Consider the following 15,489-nt stretch of genomic DNA (forward strand, 5'->3'; position numbering starts at 1 on the left):
ACAATGGAGAGGTGGAGACATTGTACAAGTATGGAGAGAGTGAGTAATACGTGTATAAAAAGATTAAACAAAGAATGGTGGAGAAATCCACGCACGTTTTTCTTGTTTTGTTTTGTTTTTTGTTTTTTTTATTTAACAGAAGTTGAATGCAAATAAAATCCGAATAGGTAAGTAAATTATGTTATGGACAACTGACAGGATACTACAATTAAAGAAGTTTTTTTTTTTTAATTTTTTAATGTATTTTTTAATTTATTTATTTAATTTTTTAATTTATTTTTGAGAGAGAGAGAGACAGAGAGAGAGAGAGCACAAGCCGGGGTGGGGCAGAGAGACAGGGAAACACAGAATCCGAAGCTCCAGGCTCTGAGCTGTCAGCACAGAGCCCAACGCGGGACTCAAACTCACAAACCGCGAGATCATGACCTGAGCCGAAGTTGGACGCCTAACCGACTGAGCCACCCATGTGCCCCTAAAGAAGGTGTTTAAGATAATTATAGAGCCACGTGGGGATAGTTAGCTCAGAAATAACCTTGAATGCCAGCACGGTACATTGGAAATTCAGTGGAATCATTTCAAGAACACCTTTCTCTAATACTTCATTCTAGTTAACTGAGCCTCTGAAGGGAAGATGGAGGGAGCTGGTGAGAACGCGCCATTTCCAGCTTCACATACTTGCACTGTTGTCATGACGGCTTGGTCTCCTTGGGGGTCCCAGGATGCTGGGGAATCCTCTGCGCTTCCCTTTTTCTTCGCCTTCTCGATCTTTCTTCATACTTTGCTAGAGTCAAGGTACAACCAGAGAGATAAGAGACACACAACAGAGTCGAGTTCTTTTGTCGCCGTCGAACACAGAAACGCAATTCTAATGGTCAGCTGAAAGAACTGGCTAAATGCAAGTGAGAGACACACACGCAGCACTCATTAGAGGCCGACACACAGTACCGTGTGCACATCAAACTCAAGATGTCTTTTCAACCTATTTCGAGCTGACAATTTTGGAAAACAAAAAAGTAGTTTGACAACACATTTACCGGGAGCCACTTCCAAGCCATTCATTCCTCTGCTGAACAGACAATACGCCCTTCCTGCGTGATGGCACTGTGCTAAAAGCTGGGGACACGACGAAGGAGGCCCTCGCCCTCACAGAGCCTCCCCGTCTGACAAAAACTAAACGAAAACATAAATAATCACACACTGTGACCGGCGCCATAAAAGGAAAGACTGAGGCCGTGACAGAGCTGGGATGGCACTCGGCATAAAGTGCTATCTGCACTCCTCGCACTGTCTGATCACTGGTTTCCATGCCTGAATGTCTCACTAGATTTTTTACTTTCTTGAGAACGGGGACCACGTCTTACACACGTTAGCATGCCCAACGCTAACTTGCTGAATCGGTAAATACGAAGACGAAGGAAGGCACCGTGACCCCGTGTAAAGAAGCATAGGGACGTGAACACACTAGTATCCAGTCCTACCTTGATTTTTGGAAGGAATCCAATCCGACCTCGCTTGTGCTCCAAATTTCGAGGCTCTTTCACTTTTACTCCCAAATGCTTCATGTACATAAGGATAACATACTGCATTGTTGAACTGGAGGAAAAGGATTAAGTCAAAGAAGGACTCTGAGAAGGGAGGGTGGGCAGAATAAAGACATCAAATGATTTAAAAAAAAAAAAAAACAACTCAATACTGGAATTCTTAGAATTCATTCATCAAGAAAAAACTAAGCAGGTATCTACTGGTTGCAAATAGAAAAGGACTCTACTCAAGACACTAGAATATTAGTTGACTAAAACAGAGGCCACCAGAGGGAGACACTCTATACTTTGAAGTTAAAAGAAAGAAATCATAATTTAGGACTTAGAAAAGACAGTTTCTTTTTTTTGTAAAATTCTTGGGAAAAAAACCCAGTTATATTACCTTTTATCTTCTTCTACAGCCTGAGCAGTCATCCTAAAAGTAAAAATATTTCAAAATTAAACATTAAAGTTTAACGAAGGAGTTGCTATTAACTCAGATACCTGAAGCAACAGAACAGAGCTCAATCTGTCACCTGGCATGAAATAGCAGAGAAACCCTAACCCTCTAGGGGACTACAGGCTTTTCTCCTGTCATCAACTGTAAATGTTTTCTGACCTCAAACAGTTTCAAAGCCCATGAACTGAAACCGCTGGAAGTGTTTCTGATCAGTTAGACATTTTATAGTTACTCATTTTACCAATACCCAGAAAAAGAAACACAAGAACTTTTCTAAAACATCAGCAAAATTTAAAAATTAAAACATTAGGGGTGCCTGGGTGGCACAGTGGGTTGAGCGTCTGACTTCGGCTCAGGTCATGATCTCACAGTCTGTGAGTTTGAGCCCCACATTGGGCTCTGTGCTAACAGCTTGGAGCCTGGAGCCTGCTTCGGATTCTGTGTCTCCCTCTCTCTCTGCCCCTCCCCACTCAGGCTCTGTCTCTCTCTCAAAAATAAATAAACATTTAAAAATTAAAAAAAAAAATTAAAATGTTAAAACCAAAATACATGGCTCCACATACATGGTCTGACTCCCCTTTTGAGTTTGTTCAAAGTGTGCTTTAAGCATTAAGGAGCATCTCAAGAGAGAGGGTGCATCTGCACACGCTTCTGTTACTTACAACACTTCTTCGATTTTGGCAACAATCTGTTCCGCACATGCCCGTTCCTTCTCCAAAGTTACCCGGTCCTTGTCTCGCTCCGCATCAAGTTTTGTCAGCTCGCTTTCAGCCAAGGTCAGCCCCATGCTACGTTTCTGCCTAAAGGGAACAGGAGAAGCTTCCTGAGGTGGCCTAGAGAAGAACCGTCTCCCTCTGGAGATGTTTCATCAGAGTTTCCATGGCTATGAGTTTCTAGCAACAGGCGAAATGTCACAGTTTTCTATTTTGGGGCCCCTGTCACCTAGGACACCAGAGGAAAAGAATTCTAGAGGCGATCACTCAACAGAACACACATCCTGAAGGAACACACTTAGCCTAGAGGAGCCCTGAGCTCAAATCCTGAAAGCATACAGAATGGGGACTGTGGACTCAGTACCATGCCAACTCTTCGACTCTAGGTATTCCTTATGTTTTAATCACAGTGATAAAGACCATATGCTAAGCCAAGGACTTAATGTGTAACCTTTTCCTACCTAAACAGAAAGCTCCTTCAGAACTACCATATCAGTTTATATCTGCCACCAAGCTTACCGAAAATCTTCCAAGTGCCTCTGAACTTCTGGGTGGACTCTTTCCTGCATAGTTTGAATATAGTGGCGGTGTAGATCCTCAGGTATAAGCTCAGGTCTTCTTTTTTCTGCATAAAGAAAAGGCAAGGAGTTACCTGATGTGAAGGTATATCCTGTGCATTATAACTGGCAACATATCAATGCTATTTGGTACAAACTTGGAGTAAGACAAAGAGAAGGTCTTCAGTGCATTTTGTTTTTTACCTCACAATTCCAATTTCATATACATTTAATGTATTACAGAATCTATTTTCTGTTGTGATTCAGATGATCTGCTCATTACCACGTGACAGATAAAACCTTTAGAGATGAACTGTGCTACATATCTAACAGAGACATAATTCTCCAGAATATTGATACTCCAAACTTACCTAGATCTATTGATATTTCATCAGGAACAGAAACTTTCAGGTGCTAAAAAAAAATGCAAACAAAAAGTGAAACAACACTAAATACTTATATAAGGTGTATATATAAGGACTTGTATAAAGTGAAGAGATACAACTTGGATAACTATTTTTACAATCACATTCAGGTTTAAGCTCACTTATCCCATCCAAATTTCACAGCTCTGGAATGTACCACTGTTTCAACATGAAAATAGGCCCTTTCCCCCAATGATCATATACAGGAAATATCTATAATCACTGGTTAATATAATCAGTTATATACATCATTTGAATCAATATAGCTAACACCGAAACTGTGTATATATGGTATGAAAAATTTAGTCATATATAATCATGACTTTTTTTTTTTTTTTTTTTTTTTTTTTGCTGTACTTGAGACTCCAAACCACGTATTACCAGTAATTTCCTATGTAAAGTGAAAGAACCCTCACAACATTCATGCCCCGATGAGAAGGTACTGGGTGTCAATGTCGAGCCTTTGCAGTATTAAATCTCCAATAACCATCCATAGTTTTTACTATTGACCCAACTAAGGTAACCGTGTCATAATTAACTTCTTAGCTAGGATTTTCCCCATAATAACTGCAGTTTTCGGTCCTATTACCACATAGTTGTGTTTTCCCTCTCATCAATCTGGGAAGTATCTTAGAAAACAACTTATTTTGTATTTAAAGAAAGTATCTTAACCTCTTCATGCTTACTTTATAACGTATACCTACTTGTCATATACTTTGGGAATTTAAACAGTTCCTGTAAGATCTAAAGCTTTACATTAAAAAATAAGTCTGCTGCAAATTATGAGATCTCCAAATTCATCTGAAGAACAGTGAAATGGATTTCAAAGCTTTCTCTTTCACTGACGTTGTCACACAGTAGCTCAAATCAACTGTCCTAGAAGTATTGCTAGCATAAATGTAAAAAAGTATATACGTGCTCATTTCTGTATTTATATGAAATAAATAAACCACCTGTGACATGAAAGAATAATCAGCAAATAAATCTATCAGCGTTATTACACTTTAATACTGATAAATTTAATACAGATCACAAGCAGCAAAATAAAGATTTGACTTAGCTTGGAGCTCTTAAGAAATGTGACATTAACTTCTGGGGATTTACCCGAAGTAAACAAAAACACTAATTCAAAAAGATACATGCACCCCTATGTTTATAGCAGCATTATTTACAACAGCCAAGATATAGAAGGAACCTAACTATCCACCAATAGATGGATGGATAAAGAAAATGTGGTAGATACACACAGTGGAATTGTTACTCGGCCATAAAAAAAGAACGACACCTAGCCACTCACAACCACATGATGGACCAAGTGGGTATTATACAAGGCAGATGGTCTAGACAGAGAAGACAGATACTGTATAATTTCATTTACATGTGGAACCTAAGAATTAAAACCAATGAGCAAACACACACAAAGAACAGAATTAGGCTAATAAATACAGAGCAGACTGATGGTTGCCAGAGGGGAAACAGGGTGGGAAATAAGTTAAATGAGTGATGGGGATTAAGAGGTACCAACTTCCAATTGTAAAATAAGTAAGTCACAAAGTACAACATCCATTCATGATAAAAACCCTCAACAAAGTAGGTTTAGAGGGAACGTACCTCAACATAATAAAGGCCATATTTGAAAAACCCACATCTAACATCTTACTCAATAGGGAAAAACTGAGAGCTTTTCCCCTAGGGTCTGGAACAAGACAGGATGTCCACTCTCACCACTTCTATTCAACAAAGTACTGGAAGCCCAAGCCATAGCAATCAAACAACAAAAAGAAATAAAAGGCATCAAAATTGGTAAAGAAGTTGTTAAACTTTCACTATTTTCAGATGACATGTTATACGTAGAAAGCCCAAAAGACTCCACCAAAAAACTGCTAGAACTGATAAACCAAGTCAGTAAAGTCACAGGATACAAAATCAAGGTACAGAAATCTGATGCATTTCTATACACTAATAATGAAGCAGCAGAAAGAGAAATTAAGAAAACAATCTCATTTACAAGTGCACCAAAAATATAAGATACCTGGGAATAAACCTAACCAACAAGGTGAAAGGCCTGTACTCTGAAAACTATAAAAGGCTGATGTAAGAAACTGAGGACAACACAAAGACATGGAAAGACATTCCACGCTCAAAGATCAGAAGAACACATATCGTTAAAATGTCTATGTTACCCAAAGCGATCTACGTATTTAATGCAATCCCTACCAAAATACCAACCATATATTTCACAGAACTAGAACAAAGAATCCTAAAATTTGTATGGAACCACGGAAGACCCCAAATAGCCAAAGCAACCTTGAAAAAGAAAAGCAAAGCTGGAGGCATCACAATTCCAGACTTCAAGTTATATTACAGAGCTGTAGTCATCAAAACAATATGGCACTGACACTAAAACAGACACGTAGATAGATCAATTAAAACAGAATAGAAAACTCAGAAATAAATCCACAACTATATGGGCAATTAATCTTCAACAAAGCAGGAAAGAATATCTAATGGGAAAAGGACAATGTCTTCAACAAATGGTGTTGGGAGAACTGGACAGCAATATGCAGAAGAATGAAACTGGACTGCTTTCTTATACCATACACAAAAATAAATTCAAAATGGATGAAAGACCTAAATGTGAGACCTGAAGCCATAAAAATACTAGATGAGAACACAAGCAGTAACCTCTTGGACATTGGCTATAGCAACTTTTTTCTAGACACGTCTCCTGAGACAAGGGAAACAAAAGCAAAAATAAACTATTGGGTCTATATCTCAATCAAAAAGCTTCTACACAGCAAAGAAAACAACCAACAAAACTAAAAGACAACCTACAAAACAGAAGAAGGTATTTGCAATGACATATCCCACAAGGGTTACTATACAAGGTATAACAAGAACTTATAAAACTAAATACCCAAAAAGCAACGCAATTACAAAATGGGCAGAAGACATGAACAGACATTTCTCCAAAGAAGACATCCAGATGGCAAACAGACACATGGAAAGATGCTCATCATCACTTACCATCAAGGAAATGCAAATCAAAACTACAATGAGACATCACCTCACACCTGTCAGAATGGCTAAAATCAACAACACAAGAAACAAGAGGTATTGGCAAGGATGTGGAGAAAAAGGAACACTCATGTGCTGCTGGTGGGAATGCAAAGTGGGGCAGCCACTCTGGAAAACAGTAGGGAGTTTCCTCAAAAAGTTAAAAACAGAACTGCCCTACAATCCAGCAATTGCACTACTGGGTATTTACCCAAAGGATACAAAAACACCAATTCAAAGGGATACACGCAACTCTATGTTTATGGCAGCATTATTTACAATAGTCAAGATATGGAAATAGCCCAAGCGTCCAGTGATTGATGAATGGATAAAGAGGATGTGGTATATATACGTACAATGGAAATCACTCAGCCTTAAAAAAGAATGAAATCTTGGCCATTTGCTGCGACATGAATGGAGCTAGAGCGTATAATGCTAAGCAAAATAAGTCAGAGAAAGACAAATACAGCATGATTTCACTCATACGCAGAATTTAAGAAAACAAACGAGCGAAGGGAAAAAAAGAGAGAGACAAGCCAAGAAACAGACTCTTTAATTAGAGAAAACAAACTGAGGGTTACCAGAGGGAAGTGGGTGGGGGATGGGTTAAATAGGTGATGGGGATTCAAGAGTCCATTTGTGATGAGCACCAGGTGATACAGGGAAGTGCTGAATCACTATACCGTACACTTTCAGCTAATGTAACACTGTCTGTTACTGAACTGGAATCAAAAACTTATCAGAAAAATAAAAAAATAAATAAGTCACAGGGATTAGAAGTATAGCACAGGAAATACAGGTCAATAATACTAGAATAACTTTGTATAGTGACGTGATAACTATAGTTATCACCATGGTGAGCATTATATATGTAATTGTCAAATCACTATGTTGTACACCTGAAACTAATATAATATTGAATGTCAACTGTACTTCGATTTTAAAAAAAGGAAATGTGAAATTCAAATATACCTCAATATACTATAGTTTCCTCATGGAAGTAAATCATCTTAATGAATATACGTACAATATTTTATTTTTTAAGTCTATTGTTTTATTTTTGAGAGGGGGGGAGGAGCAGAGAGAGAGGGAGACAGCGAATCCTAAGCAGGCTCAAACCCATGAACCATGAGATCATGATGTGAGCCAAAACCAAGAGTCAGACTGCTTAACCAACTGAGCCACCCAGGCGCCCCTATAATATTTTAAACAGTGGCAGTATAATCAGAACCCTAACTCATTCACTCAATAAATATCAAAGTGACCACTCTTCCAGGATCGATCAGTGTTGGAAAAGTAGCAATGAACAAACAGAACAAAAATATCTGCCCTCATGGAGCTTTACATTCAGGGCAGAAGAGTAAGAATACAGACAAAATAAACCAACAAAATAAAAGTTCTATGGACAAAAATAACACATGACAGGTGACAGAAGTGAAGGGGATAAAATTTCAAGCAGGTTGGTCAGGGAAGGCCTCACTGAAAAGGTAACTGTATTCTGCAACATGTAGGTGTGCAGGCAACTTTGTAAAGGAATACAAAGATAATGAGGTAAGAGTTGGAGGGAGAAGTGGAGACAAAAATGTTTCTGGGTATGTTTGTTTTAGGATTGGTAAACTCACAACGTCTGCATGCTAACGTGAACAAAAAGTTGACGATATCAGAGAAAAGGATGGCAATTGCTAGATGATGTTGTCAAGCAGGAAGAAGGAAATGCAGTCCAGGTAAACAGGGGAAGAGTCACCTTGGTATAAAACAAGACAGTCTCTCCACAACGTCAGGAGAAAGGGCAGAGCATATACTATGATGAATGAAGGCAGTTGATATCTGGTAGAAGTTCACCTGCAGATACTTCAAATTTCTCAAAGAAACAGCAAGGTCATGAGCTGAGAAAGGGCAGGAGAGGAGGCGATGAGGTTTCCGGAGAGGGAAGTTGTGACACAGTCATAGAAGAGAGGAGCAAACGTGGAAGACGCCTCGGGAACCGCAGCACAATTATCTAGGGAGCATTACGGGCTGGTACTTACCCTACCACGAGGCCAAGAATAATAAAACCCATTAGTTTAAAAATCTCATAAAGACTTCTACTGGTAAAATGGGGCGCCTGGGTGGCGCAGTCGGTTAAGCGTCCGACTTCAGCCAGGTCACGATCTCGCGGTCCGTGAGTTCGAGCCCCGCGTCAGGCTCTGGGCTGATGGATCGGAGCCTGGAGCCTGTTTCCGATTCTGTGTCTCCCTCTCTCTCTGCCCCTCCCCCATTCATGCTCTGTCTCTCTCTGTCCCAAAAATAAAAAAAAAAAAAAAAAAAAGACTTCTACTGGTAAAATAAAATAAAACACTATTATCATTCATGTAAGATCTTTTCCACCACTTTTTAAACTTGTGCCTCTAAACTTCAAAGAGGCCAACCAGAGTTCATTATACCAGCAATATCCTCTGGATCCCAATATATACATATATCATTTGGGTTCTCCTTTTCACTCTCTTATTATGCACATGTATAAGCCCAAACGTACGTGTATACCCCCTAAGACCTACTGTGAGAATTCAGAGCCTACAACTAATTTAAAAATAATAAGAGTAACAGTCAAGAGTAATCAGTAACTGAGACACAAGTCAGATGTCAGAAAGTCCAAAACAATAATGTCCAAAAATATGAGGGCAGACTGGAAGTAGGAGACCAATAACTCAACGTACGACAGTGCAGATGACATAATATTAACTTGGTAACTTACTGCAGATCGATCCAGGAAAAACTGATGAAACTCGAGGAAGACACGCCGAGTCTCCTTGGAATTGGTCTGCTTATATAGGTCTGAATAGAGATAACAGAGCTGCAGTAGAGGAAGAAACGGAAAAGAGAAAGAAAGTGAGAAATCATGAAAAATATAATCTGCTAGATCTTCACTAGGTAGCAAAGTTTCCCACAGGTAGGCCACTACAGACAATGTAATCATTACCATGCAAGCAAGTTTACAAATAAATAACTTTTCAACTATCTTACGTATCTATCCGTATATGCTTAGCAACTCATCTTGCAGAAGTGCAAAGTTTTACAGTATAAGAATCAATGTAGGAACTCTGAATTGGCTAAATCGTCAAATACATTACCAACGTTGCAGGGTCAAACTGTGAAACTACGTGGTGTAAGAAAACAGCCAGGTGAGCAGGGCGAGATTTTAGCAGTTCAATGCTCTGGAAACAGCTGCACTGCCCATTGATCTAGAAAAGGAAATAATGATACATCAGTAACTCCACCACGCAGATGCAAAATGTAAGGTAAGCTCAGTTAAACACAACTACCCAAATTTCACTTTGACATACCCTAAAAAAATTCAACATCTTAAAAATTTCACTGGAACTTATGAGCACCTGGGCTTTTGGAATCTCTCCCTCTGGAAATTAATAATCTCTTGGAAACAGCTTGGAAGAAAAACCATCTTAGGAGAATGCAAGTTCAATAGATAATTACCGAGGAACTCAGATGTCTACAAGTCAGTAAGTAAAAAAGCAGTGTAGCAACACTTCTAAAAAGGTAATGGGAGGTTTTTGCCTAATAATGAAATAGGTGTCTTCCTTTCCTTTTGAGCTAATCGCAGAAATGGTTGTATGAAAATGGAGATGTAGAAGTTTAAGTGAGACAACTCCTAGAATAATTGTATTCCCTAACTGCACTGAACACAGAAAACTAATAGTTCAACTTAAGGTAATCTTGACTCACAATTTCCATTTAATTTCTCATGTTTAAATAAATTAAAGAAAGTTAATCTAAACAAATAATACCAATTCTTCACAATCTCTTTCAAAAAACACAAGAGGAGGGGACACTTCTGAAGTCATTTTAAGAGGACAGCATTACCCAAACATCAAAACCAAAGACATTCTAAAAAAAGAAAACTACAGATCAATATACCCCATAAAAAACAATGTAAACATCATCAGCAAAATAATAGCAAACTGAATCTGGTAATAAATAAAAAGGATACGACCTTTTTATAATAAAAAACTATATGACCAACTGTGGTTCATCCCAGGAAAGCAAATCTGGTCCCACATACTAATATCAATGTAATTTATCATATTAAGAGACTAAATAAAAAAAAAAAAAACCTGTATGATGTCAATTATTTAACAAAGTTCAACATTCATTCGTGACAAAAAACTCTCAGCAAGTAGAAATAGAAGTAAACTTCCATAACCTAATAAACAGTATCTACAAAATACCTATAGCTAACATCGCACTTAATGATGAAAGACTAAATATCTTTCTCCCTAAGGTCAGGAAGAAGGCAAGAATGTCCTGTCTTACCACTCCAATTCAACCTCATAGTGGAAGTCCTAACCAGTACAATAAAGGTAACAACAGGAAATAAAAGATAAACAGATTGGAAACAAAGAAATCGATGTGGTTGTCTATGTGGAAAATCCCAAAAAGCCATTTAATTTTATGTATTTAAAAAAAAAATTTTTTTAATGTTTTATTTTTGAGAGAGAGAGAGAGTGAGCAAAGGAGGGGCAGAGAGAGAAAGGGAGACACAAAATGAGCTTACCTTACATTTTGCATCAGAGAATCTGAAGCAGGCTCCAGGCTCTAAGCTGTCAGCACAGAGCCTGACATGGGGCTCAAGCTCATGAACTGCGAGATCATGACCTGAGCCCAAGCCACATGCTTAACCCACTGAGCCACCCAGGGGCCCCCCAAAAAGCTATTTTAAAAAGCTCCGAGGGGCACCTGGGTGACTCATTCAGTTAATTGTCCAACTTTGGCTCAGGTCATGATCTCAAGGTTTGTGAGTTCGAAGCCCGCAACGGGCTGTGTGCTGACAGCTCAGAGCCTGGAGCCTGCTTCGGATTCCGTGTCTCCCTCTCTCTCTGCCCTTCCCTGCTCACGCTATCTCTCAATCTCAAACATGAAATAAACAGTAAAAAAATAAAAATAAAAAGCTAAAAAAAAGGAAAGGCTCCTAGAAGTAGTGAGTTTATTAGCAAGATCATGGGATACAAAACCAAGAAATCAAGCCAATCATATTTCCAAACCATTGGAATTTTAAATCAAAAAAAGATATATTTACAATTGCACCCTCCTCTCCCAAAAGGAAGTACTTTAGTGTAAATCAATCACTTCTTATCAGCTTTAAAAGCAAAGTCATTTCTATTGGTCAAAGCTAAAATAAACAACTAAGCCAAGCAATTAATCTTAGCTCTAAGATACAGCTTCAAATCTTTACAAATACAATTTCAATCTCCAAAAAGCATTCATTTTTGTAACAAAGTAAACATCTCCAATAATTAACAATTTGTTTTTTAGAAAAAAAGCCATCACCTGTTCATGTTCAGTACCAAAATCATCATCCTCTGCTCCAATAATATGAGGTGCCATTCGGGGAGAGGGGCTCCCGATGAGTGACTGAGTGTCCTGGTAACATTCAGAGAAAAAAAATAGAGAAATTATCTGTTGGTCAAATTCAGAGAAAAAATGAAGCCAAATCATCAAAAAGAAATGGTTCAGTCAACCAACCAGATTTCATTTTATTGATTTTCTTTAAGTGCTTCACTTTCAAAGAAGTGGATCTCAAATTTTCAAGGCAATGAATCATTTTAGCAAAGAAAACCACAACAGTATCAACTGTTCTTAGGGAGAAAAAAACATTTCCTCTGGAAATAATTAACACCTTTTGCTCACTACACTCTTGGATATCTGATTCTAATCTCTGTGTACTCCACTCATTTCATATAAACCTTGTTCCAGACAGAAAGTTGGCTTCTGTAAATAATTACAATTCTCAAAAGCTAGATTAGGAAAAGTGAACGAAGACAACAAGACAAAGGAGAAATGAGAATAGAAATGATAAGATGAAGTGAGTGAAGAGGTTAACACAAAGACTTCTATTAACATCGCATAATTGAAAGCTGTCACTGAACCCTGTTTTTTCATTTTCAATTCATTTTCCTAAGTGCATAATGCAGGGTTTTTCAACCCTGGCACTGCTGACATTTTGGGCTGGATAATTCTTTGTTGTGGGGGCCGTCCTGTGCATTGTACGATGTTAAGCAGCATCCTGGGCCTCTACCCACCCACTACATGCCAGCAGCAGCCTCCCAGCCATGACAATCAAAAACGTTGCCATACACTGCCAAATGTTCCCTGAGGGACAAAATCACTCCCGGTTGCAAATCGCTGGCATAATGCAACAAAATTTTCAAGCAATCGCACAAAATTAAAATCATTTTGTACAGAAACAAAGAACCAGAGTTGCAAACACGAAAATGTAGGTTGGCAGATCTCCCTCCCGTGCCACAGCTCATCCACTTGTCAGCTCACTCACAAGGACGGACTGAGCAGGAAGAAGGCAGTGAGGGCACGAGCATACGATATAAAAAATATGCGACGTATGAGGTCCATAAATACTAAAATCAAAGGCCATACAGTATTAAGGAAATAAAAATTGGGGAGGAAACAAGGAAGGCATGAGTTTGGCTCAAACCTGACAGCAGCTGACATGCAGGATCTGGGGCTGAGCAAGGACAGTGGGGCGATCCTGACTTGGGGGCCACGTGCATCTCAGAGCTGAAGGTACGCGCGTGTAGCCACAAGATACATGAAGTCGTATGTAGCTAAGTTTTCCCTCCTTAAGTGTGCTGCAGCCCGTTGTATTTGCGTCTTCTAACCTTGATTCTGACATTTTTACTGCTTCTTTTTTAAACTCTAAGGCTTTTGTAATTTTTTAAAAAATGGTGCAACAACAGAAATTTGTTCAGAGTGGTTGTCAAGACAACTTTTGATTTTATAGCTGTTTCCATGTCTCTGAATTTTCAATAACCCTTACGTTGCTAATTATTGACGGATCACTTGCTGTTTAATTAAATCTTTTACTATAAAACTTTATACACATCTAATTAGAAAACAAAAGCAGAATGTTAAAAGTATTCACATAAGAATATGCAAAATCCAGCAATCTCACTTCTGAAGAAATACCCAAAAGAACTAAAAGAAAGCACTTGAATAGATATTTTACACCCATGGCCACAGCAGCATGATTCACAAAAGCCAAATGGCAGAAACAGCCCAAGTGTTCACTGACAGATCAATGGATAAGCAAAACATGGTATATGCAAACAATGGACTATTATTCAGGCTTAAAAAGGAAGGAAATTCTGACATAGGCCACAACATGGATGAACCTTAAGTGAAATAAGATAGTCACAAAAGGACAAACACTGTATGATGCTACTTATATAAGGTTCCGAACCTAGTCAAATTCAGAGTAAAACAATGGTTGTTAAGTGCTCTGGGGAGAGGAGAGTGGGGAGTCAGTGTTTAATGGATACTGACTCTGAGCTGGGGAAGATGAAAAAGTTCTGGAGACAGATACGGTGACGGTTGTACACGAAGGTCAATGCGATTTAATGACAATAAGCTGTATACTTAAAAATTACTAAAATGGAAAATTTTACGTTACGCATTTTTTACCACAATAAGCAAAGTAACACTGAACCACCTAATACTACTATCATGGAGTAGCTCTCCATTTATCAAATCTTACTGAATCAGTTTAATAAGCTTCTTCTCTCCCCACTCCCCCTCCATCCCCAAATACACAAATATCAGGGGTGTCTGTTACTGAAGTGGAAGGAAAGCGAAAGGAAGCCCTACCGCTTCATGGACTCCATACTCACAGTGTCCTGAATCACTTCGCTTTTCTCTGGGTTTTCCTCTAGATAAATCCTCTCTTTCAGGGCACTCTTGGGACTCTAAAAAAAGACATTCAGTTCATTTCAACAGGCTCCCCAAAAAGGGACAAGGAAAAATAGGGTGGAAAACAAGGTTCCGGATTTCACATTTGTATTTGAAACCACAAAGGATCTTGCATCATACCTCACTCTACTATTTTTTTCCCCGACTTTGGCAAGGCACTTATTCTCTTGGCCTTTTGAGTGTTATGCTGATGAACAATATCACACTAACAGAATAGTTGTACCTCATCTCCTGGACTGAGGGCTAATTTCTACCAAATAAACCTAACTGGATGCATTATGTATCTCTCAAACTAGTTATGTCAAAGTCAAACTCTGTCTTTATCCACCACTTCTAACCCCCTCTGCCCCCAACTGTTTCTTTCTATGCAAGTTAAAAGCATTTTGGCCTATTTATAGGAATGAGATTAAGTTTCTATTTTTCTGCGAGTATCGTGTAGAAGTGACGTGTGGATTCTTCTAAAATTTACAGGGTATGTTTGGGATGACCGAATACAAAACACAAAGAATATGATGTGTGGAACTTCGATTCTGGAGGATGAGGAACACTCCACAGCAAGGGAGCCATTCGTCAGAGCAGCTGAAAATGAGGTGCAAGAGATTTTTGTGTGAATGCCAACGGGGAACACGCATGCTATTTATACATATACTAAGACAGCACAAGATAAAAACAGTAGCTTCAAATATAAGCTCCACCTTGGACAAATGGACGACTCTGGGTCTTGGACAAGAGACATAAAAGATAAAGATAGAATAATCTTGTCACAGCAGAAAGCGTTGCTGATAACTTGTTATCAAAATTACTGGGAGGTCATGTTAAAAGAACACATAAGACAACTAGAAGGAGCTCCCACTGCCCAAAAAACAGACAATTTAAGCAACAAAAAGAAACAATGACTGCAATGGACTAAAACACAATAAGCAAATATGTTAAAATCTATGAATTCAAAATATTACACACGTGTGTATACACACACACACACACACATCCCCACATTGGTGA

General features: G+C 38.6%; 1 protein-coding gene across 7 annotated transcripts in view; it reads right to left on the minus strand.

Moving 5' to 3' along the window:
* The window catches only part of ARHGEF12 (Rho guanine nucleotide exchange factor 12), a 150,338-nt gene that overhangs the window by 33,927 nt on the left and 100,922 nt on the right, over window positions 1-15,489 (minus strand). For all 7 annotated transcript variants that reach the window (XM_078432851.2, XM_078432852.2, XM_078432850.2 and 4 more), the window contains 10 exons: window positions 14,409-14,483; window positions 12,055-12,147; window positions 9,843-9,953; window positions 9,467-9,565; window positions 3,622-3,664; window positions 3,213-3,318; window positions 2,643-2,780; window positions 1,924-1,956; window positions 1,479-1,593; window positions 676-781 (listed from right to left, as the gene is read on the minus strand). In XM_078432851.2, the coding sequence (XP_078288977.2) occupies window positions 676-781; window positions 1,479-1,593; window positions 1,924-1,956; window positions 2,643-2,780; window positions 3,213-3,318; window positions 3,622-3,664; window positions 9,467-9,565; window positions 9,843-9,953; window positions 12,055-12,147; window positions 14,409-14,483 (919 nt within the window). The remainder of the gene's footprint in view (window positions 1-675; window positions 782-1,478; window positions 1,594-1,923; window positions 1,957-2,642; window positions 2,781-3,212; window positions 3,319-3,621; window positions 3,665-9,466; window positions 9,566-9,842; window positions 9,954-12,054; window positions 12,148-14,408; window positions 14,484-15,489) is intronic.

This window comes from Panthera onca, chromosome D1, assembly GCF_046562875.1.
Source record: "Panthera onca isolate mPanOnc1 chromosome D1, mPanOnc1 haplotype 2, whole genome shotgun sequence".
NCBI classification, from domain to species: Eukaryota; Metazoa; Chordata; class Mammalia; order Carnivora; family Felidae; genus Panthera; species Panthera onca.